General features: G+C 42.3%; 2 protein-coding genes across 3 annotated transcripts; one reads left to right on the forward strand and one right to left on the reverse strand.

Moving 5' to 3' along the window:
- The first annotated feature begins 4040 nt into the window (after positions 1–4040).
- On the forward strand, positions 4041–8552 carry LOC146979717 (signal-transducing adaptor protein 1-like). Its single transcript, XM_085788722.1, has 10 exons — positions 4041–4420; positions 4923–4994; positions 5217–5333; positions 5532–5588; positions 6042–6232; positions 6459–6590; positions 7166–7235; positions 7827–7929; positions 8011–8199; positions 8298–8552. Exons 1-10 carry the CDS (start codon positions 4319–4321, stop codon positions 8435–8437), a joined length of 1173 nt encoding a protein of 390 aa, XP_085644848.1. The 5' UTR covers positions 4041–4318; the 3' UTR covers positions 8438–8552.
- A 1149-nt stretch (positions 8553–9701) lies between these two features.
- On the reverse strand, positions 9702–18963 carry ankrd13d (ankyrin repeat domain 13 family, member D). 2 transcript variants are annotated; one of them, XM_085789711.1, is made up of 16 exons: positions 17921–18963; positions 17542–17677; positions 17310–17434; positions 17049–17094; positions 16404–16547; positions 16082–16271; positions 15553–15619; positions 15160–15241; positions 14895–14956; positions 14673–14803; positions 14431–14588; positions 13654–13767; positions 13313–13485; positions 12442–12521; positions 11617–11856; positions 9702–10271 (listed from the first exon to the last, which is right to left on the reverse strand). In XM_085789711.1, exons 1-16 carry the CDS (start codon positions 18002–18004, stop codon positions 10208–10210), a joined length of 1896 nt encoding a protein of 631 aa, XP_085645837.1. In that variant the 5' UTR covers positions 18005–18963; the 3' UTR covers positions 9702–10207. The 2 variants fall into 2 exon arrangements, with proteins under 2 accessions (XP_085645837.1, XP_085645838.1); XM_085789712.1 differs by having other exon boundaries at positions 17542–17674; positions 17921–18716.
- Between the last annotated feature and the right edge of the window lie 24 nt (positions 18964–18987).

The raw sequence follows: 18987 nt of genomic DNA on the forward strand, positions 1-18987 counted from the left end.
AAATTTCTCCAAACTCGGATATATCATCTGGGGGGTCCGAGGGGAGTCCAACGCAGAAGGTTTGGTTGAAATCGGGCCGGTGGTTTTGGAGAAAATGACCAAAAACCAAACAGGCGATTTTAAAAAGACGACAGGCGCGGCTTACGTTTTTTTTTTTTTGACCAAAAATTAAAATTTCTTCAAATTTCTCCAAACTCGGATATATCATCTGGGGGTCCGAGGGGAGTCCAATGCAGAAGGTTTGGTTGAAATCGGGCCGGTGGTTTTGGAGAAAATGACCAAAAACCAAACAGGCGATTTTAAAAAGACGACAGGCGCGCGGCTTATGTTTTTTTTTTTATGACCAAAAATTAAAATTCTTCAATTTCTCCAAACTCGGATATATCATCTGGGGTCCGAGGGGAGTCCAACGCAGAAGGTTTGGTTGAAATCGGGCCGGTGGTTTTGGAGAAAATGACCAAAACCAAACAGGCGATTTAAAAAGACGACAGCGCGGCTTACGTTTTTTTTTTTTGACCAAAATTAAAATTTCAAATTTCTCCAAACTCGGATATATCATCTGGGGGTCCGAGGGGAGTCCAACGCAGAAGGTTTGGTTGAAATCGGGCCGGTGGTTTTGGAGAAAATGACCAAAAACCAAACAGGCGATTTTAAAAAGACGACAGGCGCGCGGCTTACGTTTTTTTTTTTTTTGACCAAAAATTAAAATTTCTTCAAATTTCTCCAAACTCGGATATATCATCTGGGGGTCCGAGGGGAGTCCAATGCAGAAGGTTTGGTTGAAATCGGGCCGGTGGTTTTGGAGAAAATGACCAAAAACCAAACAGGCGATTTTAAAAAGACGACAGGCGCGCGGCTTACGTTTTTTTTTTTTTGACCAAAAATTAAAATTTCTTCAAATTCTCCAAACTCGGATATATCATCTGGGGGTCCGAGGGGAGTCCAACGCAGAAGGTTTGGTTGAAATCGGGCCGGTGGTTTTGGAGAAAATGACCAAAAACCAAACAGGCGATTTTAAAAAGACGACAGGCGCGCGGCTTACGTTTTTTTTTTTTTGACCAAAAATTAAAATTTCTCCAAACTCGGATATATCATCTGGGGGTCCGAGGGGAGTCCAACGCAGAAGGTTTGGTTGAAATCGGGCCGGTGGTTTTGGAGAAAATGACCAAAAACCAAACAGGCGATTTTTACGTTTTTTTTTTTTTGACCAAAAATTAAAATTTCTCCAAACTCGGATATATCATCTGGGGGTCCGAGGGGAGTCCAACGCAGAAGGTTTGGTTGAAATCGGGCCGGTGGTTTTGGAGAAAATGACCAAAAACCAAACAGGCGATTTTAAAAAGACGACAGGCGCGCGGCTTACGTTTTTTTTTTTTTGACCAAAAATTAAAATTTCTCCAAACTCGGATATATCATCTGGGGGTCCGAGGGGAGTCCAACGCAGAAGGTTTGGTTGAAATCGGGCCGGTGGTTTTGGAGAAAATGACCAAAAACCAAACAGGCGATTTTAAGACTTCGATAACGAGCTGGCCCCAACAGCTGGCCACTGCACACAGAGCAGAGCAGAGAGATTTGTGCTCTGAGCAGCTTCCGAAAACAGCCCAGAAAAAGATAACCGTACCTCTTATCAGAATGTGGCCATGACTACTGGGACAAGGAGACCTTCCTGAGCACATTGATGTGCATTAAATGTTTGTAGGGCAAAAACTTTTCTCAGGGTCGCAAGGTAGAAAAGGGGGGCATTTCTGTTTTTCTAAAAAAAATCAGCTCCTACTTTTATATTGAAGTGGATGAGCCACTGGAGCGGGTCTAGCTGCACAATTAGGCTCATAGAGACAATTCTGTAAGTCTGTCTGCTGTTTTGAGCACATCAAATGAGACACGTCAAGTGTGGCTACAAACCAGTGAGGAAATCATGTGTCTAGAGTTTAATTTGTGGCCGTGCTGGCAATTTATCCAGAAAAAATCCTGAATGTTTTTTCGATCCCTCTCACTCTAGCGATGATGTCACTCACTCTAACTGTACGTTCACACCAAAAGCTTCCAAAGCGTCAAAAACGCCGGAAGTCAATTCATTTTCAATGAGATCCCGGCGACACTGAGCGTCCAAAGCGTCAACAGGCGTCGCCGCGCTTCCAAAGCGTCCAAAGCGTCCAAAGCTTCCAAAGCGTCCAAAGCGTCACCAGATGAGAAGTTGAGCCAGGTTTAACTTTAGGGTAATGAGCTATGACGCGGTTAAGCGGCAACCGGCGGCAGCCTGTCAGAATAGAGATGTCCGTTGGCTGCCTTTTTTTTGTATTTCGGCTCCCCAATGACCAGCGCGATCGAACTTTGACGTCAGTCACCTGACGAGCGGCCAAAGCGGCTGAAAATATTTGCAGTTTTGGGAGCTGTCTTGTCTGACGCCTACCCTCGAGCGTTTCTGACGCTTTGGAAGCTTTTGGTGTGAACGTACAGTAAGCCCTGCTCGTTAGACGCAACACACACCCATTATAAAGCTGGATTTTGTCAAAAAACTTAATGATTTTAAAGCGGCCAAATATCAGAAACTGTTGAAGATATCAATAAGCTGAGTCATAGAGGAATACTTAAAAAGTTTGTCTACAGCTCAGAATTTGAATGAAGTCTCTAGCTGAAAGTATGTGGACACTTTAAAGGCTGAAAGAAGTAAGAAGATTTGAAGAGTTTCAAGACTGTTCCAATGCATTCTCTATGGGGAAAAAAAAAATCTGAAATAGTTGAATATTGCAAAAAGTATGAATAGTTGAAAAGAGACATAGCACACCTGTCCCGAAAAGGCTGAACATTTTGATATTTGAATTGTTGAAATAGCACAAAGTATGAAGGACGAGTTACATGACGAAGAAAGGCAGAAAATGGCCGAACCGAATAACAATAGTGTGAATGCTTCCAGCATACACACAGCATAATGCTTCCAGCATACACAATGCTTCCAGCATACACACTAATAAAATAAAAAGCAGGATTTTACATAAATAAAAAAGTAAACTCAGCAGCATGTCAACAATACACATGTTAACTAAAAGGGGACAAACTTAGTTTTTAATCACATGTTAATTTAATCGACTCTCACTTCAATCAAGAGACATTGTGTGTGTGTGTGTGTGTGTGTGTGTGTGGATGAAACCACAACCCAACACTTCCTGTATGTTTCATGTGTGGAATAAAGAGGGATAACAACACACTGGAGTAGCTGCAGTTCTTCTTACCGAGAACTAAGACCAGACCTGTGTATGCCAGCATACATAACAAATAATTAACAATGTGGATGATGAGGTCACAAAACTGACAGGAATGCAATAATCATGTTCACAGAAGAATTTCCCCCTCAGTACAATTACACAGCATGAGCTCAGTGAACGAGTCGTATACTGTTAGTTTTTATACTTTATACTTTTTATATTTTACTCATTTAACCACAATAAAGCCAAAACACAAACACAAGCAGGGACACTCAGACGACGACAGGCTTTAATTAATATTTAACTTTTGAAAAAAGATAACACACAATAAATGAGATGTTAACTGCATGATCCATAAAGTTCATAAAGTTTGCTCCCTTCAGTGCAGTCTGGGGTTTTCTCACTTGGTCTGGTCTATGACCTGCTTATAGCTTATAGTGTGTTCAATATTAACAACCTTAAATAGACATTTCTGTGTAACTGACAGCTAAATTATTAATTATTCAGTCACTCAATGTGCATGAGCATAGATTAGAGCATTTATACATACATAGCTAATAGGTTACATCTATGTAGTTGATTAGGTGTGACACATAAACACTAATTATCTGCTCTCACCATATGTGAAATGTAAAGTGTGTGTTTGTGTGTGTGTGTTTGTGGGTGGGTGTGAAAACACATGCCTGCCTGCTTCATTGCTTCACAGCATGCGGTGTAAAGCTGTCTTCTGTCTTGAATTATGTCCAGGTTCAAAGTACAAAAGTGGACTTTTATTTGGGATATTTTACACTGAACTACTTCCTCCTTTGTAAATCACTGCAGCATTTCCTCATTCCCAGATTGCTCAGAGCAGCACAGAGGCTGTGAAGGAAGGGAGGGAAACCAATCAGTGTGGCTGTATAGATAAAAATAATTACCTCTAATATACCAAATACCCAAGGTGACTTATTCACTGCTGTGAGAGCTGCAAGAGGAAACAACCAAGGGTGAAGAAAAACTTTGTTAAAACTCACCTCAACTAAACTGTTTATTCAGTTTGAGCCGCTGGACAAACAGAGGTGAAGTGTAGAGTGAAGCAAAGCGAGCCAGAGGAGTTTAGACAGAGAGTTGGAAACATGGCAATGAACCCCAGAGTTGTATACAAGAGGAGGGAGACGATCACGGCGCTGCCTCTCTACTACTCCGGACTACTGCTGAAGAAATGCACTAAAGACAAGGTGAGGAAAAAGATATGGATGATACAGGTGGAGTGTGGGTAAAATGGATAATATTATAATTTGGAATAACATTAGAATAGAAGAATGAATTTTAGTCATGGTACAGTTTTATGAAATATTCAGATATTTTACTTGAGTAACTTACACTATAAATATTTATAGGAATTCTCACTAATTTAACGTAAAAGTGAGCAGAGCGATCAATGTCAATGTAATTATTGGATTGTTTATGTGATTTTACTCCATTACAATTGGTCTTTTTATCCATGACTATGAGACCATAACTCAACTTTTTATGTTAATGTTTATGTTTTTAAAGTTACTGCAGCACTCAGTCGATTAAATATTGGTGGTTTTGAACCACAGAATAGAAAACTGAGAGAAAAAGTAGTTAAATTGTAAAAGTTAATGTTACTAGTTATTAGTTCTTCACTCCTACCATTGTGCCAGTGTTAATACTGTGACAAGACCTGCAATTCAAGGTTGTGTTTATTGTTTTAAGGATTTTAGGATGTACTATGGAGAGCTCCGTGGAGCCACGCTGTTTCTCTACACAGACGACACACAGGACACAGTAAGGACATTGTTTCATTTTGACAATTTATAAAATTGATTACCAGCTATTGCAAGAAAATGTGGGGTCTCTATTTACAAACAAATATGTGTGTAATTAATGAAACAGTGAAGGCAGCATGTGTTTCCTACAAGTAGCTAGTGTGAAAAGAGATAAAAACAGATGCATGTGTGAATGCCCAGTAATGGTCCTCAGATGTATATGATGTATTTGCTTGGTCAGTACACTGAGCGGCTCGACCTGGAGCAGCTGAAGACCATGGAGTTAGATTCTCCATACAAGATGAAGACGCCGACCATCTTCACTCTCACCCTGCCCCAGGAGGAGGTGCAGCTGAAGGTGTGTTGGACTTTCTTCTCCTCAGAAACTTGATTTCAGCCTGAGGTCCACATCTAGATGTCTAAAATATCTGATTCTGTACCTTTACAGACCTTAATATACTAGAGCCAAGTGAAATCAGATGAACCATATATGTACAGTATTTAATCTTTTCTTCTCACATGTTAATATTCTTCTGTTGTTTGTGTGACTGTGCAGATGGACAATCCTGACACAGGGGAGGAATGGAGGGGCTTCATCCTCACTGTGGTCAAAGTAAGCAAACACACGTGCACTGCTGCTACCTATAAAGTAGGATATTGTGTGGGTGCAACAAAAAAATGTCAAATGAATGGCCTTCAACAACAGAGGAGCTCTTGATGCGCCTTGATAACATTTCTTGGCTCTGTAACTCTTTTTTGATTAACAAAGCCAAGACCAACAAAGTAGGCTACAGGAAATATCCTGGTTAATGATTAGGCAGCATTTTGGCTCAAGGTAGAAGGAACAAACGTCGTGACAAATGAGGTTATAAGTCTTGGGAGGAAAGATCAGTGAAAACTTAGAACAAGCAGCATGAATGATAACGAGACCATATAATAGTTTAGAGTAAATAGTTTTCAGAGTCAGTTTTTTATCTGCTTGACTGAATTTTTAAGCATTAAGCTGCAACAGACAGTTGACAGTGTTAGTAATAACAATGTGCTGACCTCCATGTTTTCCCTGTAGAAACAGATTCCCAGTAAGCTGCAGCTGCTGCCTGGCCAGATGTTGCAGCTGGAGGATGCTCTGAGTCGAGAGAAAAGAAGAAATCCCACGTCTCATCCACCTCTCCCGCCTCGACCAGCTTTCCTCTGCCAGTCCACCGCCACACCAGCCAAAGACAAGGCAGGCAGCAGCAGCACCCCTGATATGCCCCTGTAGGTGGAGAGTTTCTGTGTTCAACACAAAACACAGCATGAACATGGTTTTAGACTTTATAGACGAGGGTCTGGAGTATTTCTGAGGTCACTGACAACGTTTGTGTTCACCTAAACTGATGAAGTGTTTTCTTGCCCTTTGCCCTCTGAAATGTTATACCTGAACCTTTGTCACCATCGCTGGAAATGAGGAAGTCTTTTTTTTTCTTTCCATTTGTTGCTACAGCTGTTTCTTCGATGTGAATCGACAAGAGGCTGAGGGGATGCTGTCTGCAAACCCGGAAAATGGAAGCATCATCCTCCGTCCGTCAACTTTGGCCAACAACTACGCCCTGACCCTGAGACAACACACCCCAAGGTTTGAAGATGCTTTAATGTCCCACTGATTACAGGCTAATGCAGGAGGTTACGTCAAGTTTACTCTTTTCATTAATTATGAATCAGGAGATGTGTCCAACCAGGATAGGATTCATATTTCCATTTACATGGAGGCTTCATATACACAGGAAATTGAACACGGCATTGAGATGCGCTTTGAAGTAAAAGATGTTAAATCTGGAATAAGGAATAGGACAAAATAAGAAGTGTCAATTTTGAATTCTCGCCTCAAAACTTATTTTTATCAAAATTTCCAGATTTTTCGCAGTGTTTTTAATGATTTGTTTTAATTATTGTGTTGTTTCATTATACACATACTCTAACTGTAACTGTGTTTAGAAAGGTACTATGAATAAAAATGAGTAGTGAAAAAATAAAATGGATAAGAAATTGTTATCAATTATCATTTATTGTTATTATATCTAAATCCAAAGTGTTACAATAAATCCACGTGTCTAATTAACAAAGTCTCCCATTAGCACATTGATAATTTGCAACTTTGTGTCAGCAGTAACCAGATAATCCCAAATAATCCCCCTCCTCCTTGTGTTTCAGTGGGCCTGTCATGAAGAACTACAGAGTGACTTCCACAAAGTCAGGCTTTGTTATTGAACTGGAGAGAGCGGTAAGTCTCACGACGACTATTAACTTACAAGGACCTACATTAAAAGTAACAGCCAGTTTTAGAAATTCAGGTTGTTCAGATTCATTGTGAAACCACACTGTCCACTGTAACCCATTTCTAATAAACATAACCTGGAACAGAAATGATATTTGACCTGCAAAACAGCATGTCTGATTGATTAATTATTACCCTCAGATCTGCCACCCTGCAGAATGTTTAAGGTGCACTAGTGTCTCAAGGGGGTAAAGTCACTATCAGACTTGACCCTATTATGGCTGGTAATTACAGAATATATTTATATGTATCTCCTGCCACCACATATAAGACAAGAATGTACATTTGCACTGTCCCTTTAAAGATTATTCCACTGTAATAGTCTGACAAAGCCTGACTTCATCTCATGATTTAAATTAATTACATACATTTCTTCTATCAGGGGTGCAATGACTTACAATCAACAATGGATACATTATATTATGTATTATATACTGAGCACTGGTCAATGATCATATGGGAAATTTATACAAAAATCCAATTCTAGCAATGGAAACTAAAACTCTCTTTGTGTTTCCTCCTGTGCTTCCTCTGCAGGTGACAGTCTCCACCCTGGAAGATGTAATTAAATACTTCCTTGAAAAGACAGAGTACCGTCTTCATCCCTACGTGGTGTCTCAGCCCTACGACACTCGGATCGGTGAGAAGAACACTGCTTCTAGAAAGTACAAAGTACAAGCAGTGCACGGCCCCTAACTGTGTTTATGTGTGCGTTCTGCAGAGCCGTCACCTGCTCCCAAAAGCGTCAGTGTCCCCTCAGCTGGGGTGAAAACAATACCCAAGGCACAAGTGGCACCTATGCTGCGGGCACAAACCAAAGAAGAGCCTCAGCCCTCTCCAGCCAAGGCAGAGGAGAATGACTATGTCATTCCTGATGAAGACAGACCTGATGATCAGAAACAAAATCTTGGTGAGAATCAGTGAACATTTGTTTTCCATACTTGTAAGAGCTGCTTTCGGTGAAAATTAAGAAACATAAGTGATTCTTGTTTCTTTTTTCTAAACTAGGTTCACTGGGACGTGAGCTCCATCATGTTTTAAAATTACGGCGGGAACAGATCTGTGCCAAGGAAGACGCGTATATGAATGAATCCAGTGAAAAATCCAACTCCGGCACAGTTCAGTGGACAAGGAGTGGAGCGATGTGAGCTGGGCGCTGCTGTCCTCGCTGAGAAGTCTGCTGTTTGTGTGACCTTCATCTTCAGCTGATAGATCACAGGTTTCTCTGTGGAAATTCGAAAGGAAGCTGGGAAGAAAATATATAGAAATGACATGAAAATATAATATCCATTACTAAGCTGCATGCAGTGCTTTTAGCATGCTAATGATAAATAACTCAACAGTTTATTGTAACAGCATCTGTTGTCTGTAACGAATCATCTGAACAGTACAGATTGAGATGTGTCAATATGGATGTGATGAGGGGATGAGGCGGGATCACCAAAACCATTACAACAGGTCATCTTTGATCCATTGAGGTGCTGAGAAAAATGTTGTCTGTTGTGTTTTGTAGGTATTGAAGTTTTTTGACCTTGATGAATTCTTCGAAGCCAATTAATTCAACCTCTAGGGAGTGTGTGTATCTGAATCTGAATGATGAATTTGGTTAGAAGATGTTCGATTTCTTCAGTCTGGACTAAAACGGTGAAGAGACAGAGCAGCACTGACATCCTGAAGCAAGTTTTTCTGCCTTTCAAGAATAGAAAATAAAACAATTACTCAGGGAAAATCCATACAAAGGTTCTAGGTAGTTTTTCTACTGCATATCTGTATAGAGTTGTAAGGGGCTGGAGTCAGACTCAGCCGACACTGGGTGAATGTGCAATTTTACATGAGAAACCGTATTCACAGATTTACCAACAGATTGTAAATGTCCTCCTGGTCAGATCTGGACAACAGTTTGTTCGAGGGCACTTCTTCAAAACACAGGCAACATAACACTTAAGTCATCAGTGAATCTTTATCCAGTTCTTGATGAGCGTAAACTGTACTTTACTGTTTAATCACGTACCAAGGTGTCTCAGTGACAAGAGCTGAATGAGCCTGATTCAGGTTAGAGTATGATTTCAACAAGGGCAACTATTTTCTCAATTCACTGTTCAGTCTATAAGACAGAAAATGCTCATATCTAAGAAGAGTGGAGCAGTAAATGTTCAGTATTTTTGATCATGTTAATTATCAGAACAGTCGCTGATTTAATGTCCAAATGTTGCCGTTATAGATTTACCTGTATATGAGGTCCATGTTTTCTGTCTCACATCTTTTCCCTGTATTTCTTCTGTGTCTTAATTGTTTTTAAAAAAAATAATAAGCTGAAACAAATATCACATGAAACTATTTTTATATGACTTGATTGTCTATTTTTGATGTGAATGAATGATGTAACTGCATGAAGAAAATATGTCCATAACCCAGGATTATCGTTGTTCTTTATTTTCCACACATAGGAGTAAGCCAACATAAACGTTTCAAATGTTATAATCATTTTTTTTCTTTTATAAGTTATTCCATTAAAATTGTATTTTCATAGTTTTCATCATTATCATGGATCATGGTATAGGTTTAAAGTTTAAGGATCATTTATCACTCAATAAAGACAGCAAGTCTGTGAAAAATAGTCGATAAAAAAAGAAAAACAAAGACTCTCTCCCTTTTTGTCTCCTCCTTCATGTAGTGTGTGTCCGAGTACCTCTTCTTCTAATTTCATAACATCACAGCTCACACTCATGTCTCATATCCTGGTCCTTTATGCTCTCCTGTAGCAGCCTTCACGTGAGACAGACAAATAAAATATCTGTAATAACTTAATATCTCAGGATTTAAAAAAAATTAAAATAAAACTGAATAATTTAAGAGGACCACCAACCCCCCTTCCCCTCCCTTGTTGAAGACCCGCCTCCATTGCTGCTGTTGTGACATTACTTCTCGGTGAGTGACAGGTGAAGGATCCGCTCCAGCTCCTCCTCTTCCTCCTTCTGCTTCCTATGATAACAAGGGAAAAATTGGAGCTCGTCATTCACAGCAATAAATAAAGTTGACTCATTATTTTCCAGGAATAACTTCCTCTTCTTAACCATAGCTAGTTAAGAAGAGGAATATAGTTTCATTTCTAACAAACATGATATTATACTTTCATATTTGTTGGATCAGTTAACGACATTTTTAGCAGAAACTTCCTCTTCAACAAAAATTAGAAAATTTCAAAGGAACAAGAATCTAATCTGTGCAGAGTGGTTTGAATAGCTATGAAGATGATGATGAAATCCGCACGGCACTGAGTAAGATTTGAACCATGTGTACAAACAGCTAAACTGTAGCATCAATAATAACAACAAAATAGTGCAGATAGAAAGTTAATGTAGATAAGTTATTGTAATGTATTATTTTAATATCCAGTTTAAGTGTCAACAAACTGCATGGTAGCGTCAATGGGGTTTGGAGAAGCATTTTCGTAAAAAAGACACAAGAACAGATGTGCTGAACAGAACGGAGGTGCTGAAGGAGTTTTTTTCCCCGGGGAAAAGTTTCCCAGCACTCAGTCCTGGTCATGGATTAAAGCTGCAAAGTATAATGTTGTCCTTGAAATTCATCATTACCTTTCTTTTTTAATTCATATTTTAAGTTCCCAGATTTTAACAAACAAAACTAACTTCTTCTTCTCTTTAACTATCAATAATATGTCAGAAAAAAAATCCCAAAGTCTGTATGACCAACAGCCCAAACTCAAAAGAGTGAATTATTCCGTTTTCTATTTTAAGACTAGAACCAGCAAATGTTTGGTTACAGTCTTTTGCTCATATATTTTCAATTGACTAACTGGTATTTTACCTGATGGCTGTAGCTCTAGTTGTGGCCTCAGCTTTGCACATTGTATCATCTCTGTATGAATGCGTATAACTACGAGTATGAAGAGATGCCCTCAAGAGATTCCTTCCTTGCATTTAGATATTGGGAAACTTTGACACCGTATGTCACAGACATTGTTTATTCCTCGGCTGTGGCATGGTTTGTGTGCAGAGAGGGAGAATTGTGGAACAGCTGGGGAGAAGCAGGGAGCCTCACTTCTGTAACGCTCACACCATGCAGTTTCTAATAATATGAGGGTAAATGACTGTCTATCAATGATATTTATTATTAAAGCCACAGATTTCCCTGTGACTTCTCTATGGCTGCACTGAATCTAAAATTAACTACCGATCCTGTGTTGCCAAGGAGAGTAACCACCAAGTGGGAATGATTAAAAAACGAGCATTTAGTCTCAGGTGAGAAACAGAAACACATCAGACTGGTTATAACTGCTGGATATTGTACTGGACTCCTGCTTCACCTGTCCAATTCTTCTTGCTCCCTGCACGACAGCTCCATGGCGAGACGCAGCTGCTCGTCGAAGCTCGACGCCACGCCAAAGTGTCCCGACAACCGCGGGTCGGTCGCCGTGCCGTAGGAGAGCGGGGAATTGGCGGTAGTGGTGTCCAACGGGGAGACGGAGGAGGGCTGGCTGCTGGGGTCGGCCGTGTCTTCTCCCTCTCTGCTGGCCAGCGAGATGGACAGGGACTCCTGGATCGCCCTGAGGGAAGAGGAGGAAATAAAAGGATCTTAAGGCTTCTTCTTCTTAAACAAAGAAAGCTTTCCTGACACACGTTTCGCTGCTGGGTTTCATTACAGGATGACTGGGAGTCGCTGCTCCCCAGAGGAGGAGGGAAGAAAGAGCTAATTACTGAACTCTATCTAGAAATGTTTAATTAAATTACTGCACAAGCCGGAGGTTTCTCTGGATAAGATGGAATTATCAACAGCCGTAAAAACCTCACGATGGTTTCACACGAACAACTACAAAGGTACAAAAAAAATCTAGAAGAAATCACATAAATATTTAGCATTCATGTTGTGCTTTTCTCTTCAGAACCACTCAAAGTGCTTTACACAACTAATCACATTCACCCAGGCACACACACAGTTATATGGCACTTTTCTACCATACGCACACATTCGCAAACTGATGATACATCTGTAGGAATATGTGGTTCAGTATCTCGCCCACAGACACTTCCAACATGTAGAGATTGAGCCAGTGACCCTCTGATCAGTGAATGACCCACTCTACCTCCTGACGCCACAACAAGACATTCAGTAAAGTGTGAAGGTCGCTCACCTCTCCAGCTGAGAGTCTTCCTCGTACAGTGGAGACTGGGGCACAGGGCGGCTGTTGGTCAGGGCCTCCCAGATGGTCACCTTTAGACCAGATGCAACACATTCATATGCAGGAGATATGGGCTGGGAAGACCAATGAGGTAGGGTGGAGTATACATATGGTACATTTATGGAACAAGATACTAGGATTAAACCATAACAGGATTGCAAGAAAAATCTTTGAGTGGGACACTCTGAGTAATGGGGCATGGTATAGGGACATATATGACATCTTGCTGAGAGCTGGATATGAAGACCATTATTATTACAAAGAGAAAGTGGAGATTAATGTATTAAAAGAAATTATTTTTCAACAAAGTAAAGATAGATGGGCACTAGATATTTGGGGTAAACCAAAGCTCATTAATTCATATGCTTCGTCATGTAAGGGAGCCCTGTAGGGACACTTTGAATATTGGTAGCTTTTCCATGAACACAAAGCTTCATCAGGCTAGAAGTATGAATATCTAGTGCCAATAATGGGAGGGAAAACTTTTGTTTGGTGTAAGGATTAGGATCATATTGTGACTATGTTTTGTCTGTAACCTCCCACGCTATGATATTGTCTGTAAATCTTCCGTAAACTTACTTTTCAGTCTCATAAATGTGGATGTTCAAGAGCAATGCTTAATCAAAGTGTATTCGAAACTACTGGGCTTTTTCTAATGTGTCCCATAAGCCTTCAGACTGCCTGCTCCACTGACTGCTCCATCAGGGTCCTGTCATTTAGTTCTGACATGTGACTATGACCTGGGTCAAACAGTGAAAGATGAAAAGTCCCAAGACTCATCATGAACCCTTAAACTCATCCTGTTAACGGGTCTCGCTCTGACCTGGTCGCTCTCTGTGCCGGCGTCCAGCAGACTCTGCTGGATGGCGAACTGTAGCAGGTTGTCATCCTCGTCCCTCATTGGCTCGCTGCGGCCCGGGCCGAGGGTGGTGTAGTCTGGAGGCGGCTCGAACACCGAGGGGTCCACCTCGCAGTGGAAGGGAGGAGGAGCCTGACCTGGGGGAAGACGGGTGACATCATTACTGCTGCTGTATGAGCCGCTGCTTCGTTTGGAAACAACTAATGATGTTGAATGCTGGAGCCCAGGAAGGATCGCAGACAGCTAATACACAATCAGCCATTCTTAATGGACTTTTAAGTGTTTCTGTACAAGACTATAGTTACCAGCTTCTTCGGAGCTCTCTGGCTGGTGAACCGTCACAGAGCTGACCGGCTCGTCGCAGCCGCACAGGTTACTGAACGTCACTCTGGCATTCAGCACGTGAAACAGGGGAATCTCTAAAAAGACAGTCAGCAAAGTGAATTAAGACAATGTCATCATGACCAGCACTGTAAACATGTTTCTTCAAAGGGAATGGCTTGAAAAAGAGGAGGTAGAAACACCGGGCAATTTGTATTTCTGTTTTCTTGGTTTAAATGTCTGATCACTGCTGCAGCACCATAATACTGGTCTGGAATTTGTGTTTTGATCAACATGTGGGCTTGAACCCAGGATGAATAACCTTAAAGAGGAACTAAGCAGGATTTTACCCGTGGCTATGCTACATTTTTACCTTAATTAAAAAGCTCCAGAGTAATTGTGATAGTTAACTACATGACTTGTGACTTGTTACGAGTGGGAACAGAGGCTCTCTGCCTTCCACTTGGCGTCTCACTGCTGAAAACCAACCTTGCAACATCAGTATAGTACCTGGCTGCCGCCCCGGTGTCCCAGCTCTCGTCATAATCATAATCTTTTCTTTATGACAGTTAAGACTACACAGATAGATGTGTCGTAACATCAAATATCAACGTTATCCACCGCTCCATGTATTGATTTTTCACCGGCTTCATTGTAAACAAATGCACATGACCAGGCGGAGGGTTAGCAACACAGCGGAAAAGCGAGCATACTTGCAAAACATCCAGCTAGCTACACAGGAAATGACCCCTCACACCCACCTATCTTGACAGGGAAGCCTGGCGGCAGGCGCAGGGTTATGAAGTCACGTAGCTTGGCAAAGTGGGCGTTGGAGATGGCCATGAGGTCGATGATGGGCGTGACCTGCTCGGCCAGGGACAGAGGATGAGTCTCGCTCAGCCACAAAGTCGCTTTAAACCTGGAGAGAAGACAGGAAGATTGTAACGTTCTGGTGCTCCACACATATCCACGCTGGGTGTGGATGTTTTTTTCGTTGCTTTACTTCTGGACTTTGCTTGTGAGCTCGACCGGACGTCCAATGTCTCGGCCGTTCAGGTTGAACTCAGGGTTGAAGTACTCGTCAGCTGTGATGGCTGTGGGGTTGTGGGGACTGGCACACTGGGACACATTACTCTGGCAGACACAAAGAGAGACTGTTAGAGGTGATGCCATTTGTTAAGGGAGGTGTGGTTTGTGTGTAGAAGTGTACTGTGGGGAATCTTACCCCATTGTGAGCTGTATGCTGCTCAGCAATCCCCAAGAAGGACTGCAGAGGAGTCTTCGAGCCTGAGAGTAAACACAGAAGAGAGATCACCATCAACAACAACCTCAGATGTTCCGGTCTTTTGTATTACGAGTCAAAAATAACTATTGAACTTGTTGTGTTTTGGTTTTTATCTAACTTTTCACTATTTTTTGTAGTTACTCTCTGGTAAAGCTCTACATGCATTGTTTCCCCACAACCTCACACCACGTGTTCGTGCATTCACCTTTGCTTCTCGACTTGTCCTGGTCTGATAAATGTTCTGTCCTTGAACGTGTCACCAGCTCCACATTGGTAGCACTGTAAACCTGGAAACATCAACAGACAGAGGGAAGAGAAAACACACAACACAAAGCTTCATCAGGATAGAAGTATGAATATCTAATGCTAATAATGGGAGGGAAAACTTTTGTTTGGTGTGTATTGTCTGTATTTCTTCTGTAAACTTAATTTTCAGTCTCATAAATGTGGACGTTCAAGAGCAATGCTTCATCAAAGTGTATTCGAAACTACTGGGCTTTTTCTAATGTATCCCATAAGCCTTCAGAAAATGTGACCACCACGTTTCAGCCAAATTTGCTACTTCTGAAAAAACCATCCGAATGAGGTCGGCACTCACCTTGGCTTCGTACCCACTGACCACCTCGCTCTTCTCAGAACGCCAGCCCCAGATTCCTGACTTGTTCCTAAACAAGCAGAGAGATGGATTCAGGCCTCAAGGCACAGAGGTTATCCGTGTTTTGTTAACTATGGGGATGTAATCTACAGCATGTGTGTGGACACAAAGAGAGATGAGTTAGGCATCGGTATTAAATTTGTTACTCTATATGGGGGTGACTGGAGTGGTCCTGTGTTATAATGGAGATGTTTTGTAATGAATAAAATACCTTTTGTGCTGGTGAGATGGTAGAACTGAATATGTTCTATCTTCATACCAAATTACATAACAAGCTTCAATATTTTCTCATATCTAAAGAGGGTGGACAAGCTGGAAACATAACATAAAATAAATTAATGAACCCAAACTAATGACAACTTTTATGATATCTGCACATTGCTTGCAAACACAAGCACATCAAGCATGAAATTGATAGAACAGCTCTGGTTTATACATCTGTATATACAGTGTGTGTGTGTGTGTTTGCTACCGTTCAAAGGCAATGTTGCGTGTGTTGAGGTGCGTAGAGACGATGGGCGACGTCAGTCTCTGAGCTGTGTTCTCCTGCGACGGCTGCATGGCCGCCAGGAGGGAGGGCGCGTCACGAGGGGACAAGACGAGCGGCTCTGTGTACACCACCTGCTTCTCATGGTCAACCTCCATCACCACCGCCCCGTCATCTAGGAGGCACGGGGAAATGTAGGTACTGATATCGGAGGCCACTCAAGTTTTTAAGTCTTAAATCACCCATCAATCAACCTCAGATCCTGAATTATTCACAAGCAGGTGACGTTCGTGGATATAATGCACACCTCCGCCCTTGAAGATATAGCTGCGCCGTCCTTTCAGCCAGGTCATATGCTCAAAGCCCAGGAGGGTGGTGTCCACGCGGAGGCACGAGCCACTCTTCCACACCCGGTAGACGTCACTGGGACAAACCTTCGACACCAAGGGCACTGAGCGGAGATTAAAACGAGACGGAAGGGATTTAAGACAAACAGCTGGAGGTAAACAAACAGAGTATGGACATTGTAAAAGATAATTAATACAGAATCACATAATGATTATTTCTATGACCGTGATCAATTAGAAAACATGATGCCAGTTTATATTTGGATTAACAGTTTTCAATAAATAATGATGCAAAGTAGAAAAAAAGGTAGCAGAGTGTACCTAAGTAATGAATCATATCTAAGTTATATTAAAGGATTCACATTAAGAGGTGTTAATGCATATGTTGACTGTAAATACTAAGATTTAGTTTGTTTACATAAGCCTCCTCTGGGGATTGGAGAAGGCAAACATAGAAATCGTCATCACATAGTGGACCACTCCTGTCAAATACACATTGTGAACTTAATACTTAGGTTTCTCAACTGTCTGTCAAAGAGCCGCTGAGCGACAGCTGCTGCATGTGGTGCTGAAACTGACCTCAGTCACAATGAAAACACACTCACCCCAACTGGTGAACTCCCACTTCATCTCCACGTAAAAGTCCCGTGCCTGGAGGACACCAAGTAAAGAAAACTGTTTTGTTTACTTAAAACAAAACAAAAAAACCTCCAGGTTGTAAATGAGACTTGTATACACATCCAGTGTGGCCAAAGTAGTGTGAAAACTTCTCCATAACATCTTTTTTACACAGCTTTAAGTCTGGCTGGTGGTTGGATCAGGACTTTTTTTTTTTCACCACAGCTGAAGATGAGAGGCTGCTTCACCTGTCTGAGTTTGCTCAGCAGCTCGGGGATGCCCGCCAGTCTCTCTGTTGCTCGCTTGAAGTCTCTGTACTGAAGCACCAGCTGAACCAGCTCAGGATCCCCGGTGCTCACCGCCTCCTGCAAGACTGACACGCACATCCACATCCACATTTAACGACCGTGGCTGCATTGACAGTGACAGTGACACACAACAGCAGATTAAGATTAATTAAAGCAAAAGCAGAGCACTCACTGGTCCAGCCCTGCGCGTTACAGTGCGTGGGGTCCGCCGAGTGTCTGAGCAGGACCCGGCTCGATTCCAGGTGGCCCAGACACACGGCCAGCTCCAGCGGGGTGCGCCCCCTCGCATCCAGCCGCTCCACATCCTCCTGCGGAAGCGAACAACAACAACACACAACAGCAGCAGCATCAGCATCATTATCATCATTATCAGCGCAATGCAGTGCGACACACAACAACACAGCACAACAAACAAACACACAAAACAAAACAAAAAGCACAACACAACACAACACAACACAACACAACACAACACAACACAACACAACACAACACAACACAACAAACGCATGATCTGTGACTCCCAAGCAGCAGCTGCGAGATGAACCAACCTCCTTCTTCTGCAGCTCCCGATCGAGCTCCAGATACTGATTGTTCCAGACCAGAAAATGCAGAGGAAAGGCTTCTTGAGCCATGGCTGTCTGGCTGTCTCTCTCTCTCTCTCTCTCTCCACCGCTTGACACTTACAGATAAACAGTAGTAAAAAGCTGTATAATGTGCTGCTGGATGGATGAGTATGGATGGGGAGCGGGCGGACAGCCGGACAGATGTGTGCAGCAGTTGACACCACAGCTGGTTTAGCGAGCTGGCTGCTAGCTTGGTTGCTTGGTTGGTTGGTTGGTTCACACGGGGTTGAAACGTTGCAAAAGCACTAGTTATGTCACTGGGAAAACCTGTCACTGTGTAAATCTATTTAAAGCAGCAAACAAGAGTATTTGTGTGTGCCTGTTTTTAATTGTGTACCTATTTAAATTAGTGGGCTGAGTTAGCTCGGCTCGGCTCGGCTCAGCTCGGCTAACTCAGCCCACTAATTTGACGCGGTTGACGTTAACTAGCGGCTAGCTGGGGGCTAACGGTAGCTAACTGGCTAACAACATTGTTGTTTCCTGCTTCTCTTGGCACCTGTTTTCCATCCTGCACAATTCAAGACAGCTAATTTAAGCCGGCCACAAATGCACCTCCGAGTCCGGGCATTTTCTTACGATGCATGTGTTGTTATAGCTGGAAGAAGAAGGAGGAAGGGGGAAAAAAGATAAAATATATGGGTGAAATCGCCGGTTGAAGTAAGCTAGCTGTCCGCTGATGCAGCACCCATCCCCTGTTTACATCGCAGGGATGTTTCGGTCTGTCAGGGGGGGGAAAGAAAAATAATAAAGCGAGACTCGGCCTTTATTCCCGTTTCACATCCAGGTCACTCGAGTTGAGGGCGTCCTCTGCGATGGTTGGAGGAAGCTGCAGCAGCATCACGGTCCTGACGCCGCGATCATCAACAAAACCACACCACATCTGTCACAGTCCCCCCGGCAACCAGCTGTGTTGGGATCAAGTCCGTTTAGTTTGTGTGTTTGTTCATTCTGGCGTCGCTTTATTTCCCGGTTGTGGAGGGAAGCTGGGTGGA

The sequence above is a fragment of the Trachurus japonicus genome, chromosome 10, assembly GCF_045865225.1.
Source record: "Trachurus japonicus isolate A0001 chromosome 10, Traja_1.0".
NCBI classification, from domain to species: domain Eukaryota; kingdom Metazoa; phylum Chordata; class Actinopteri; order Carangiformes; family Carangidae; genus Trachurus; species Trachurus japonicus.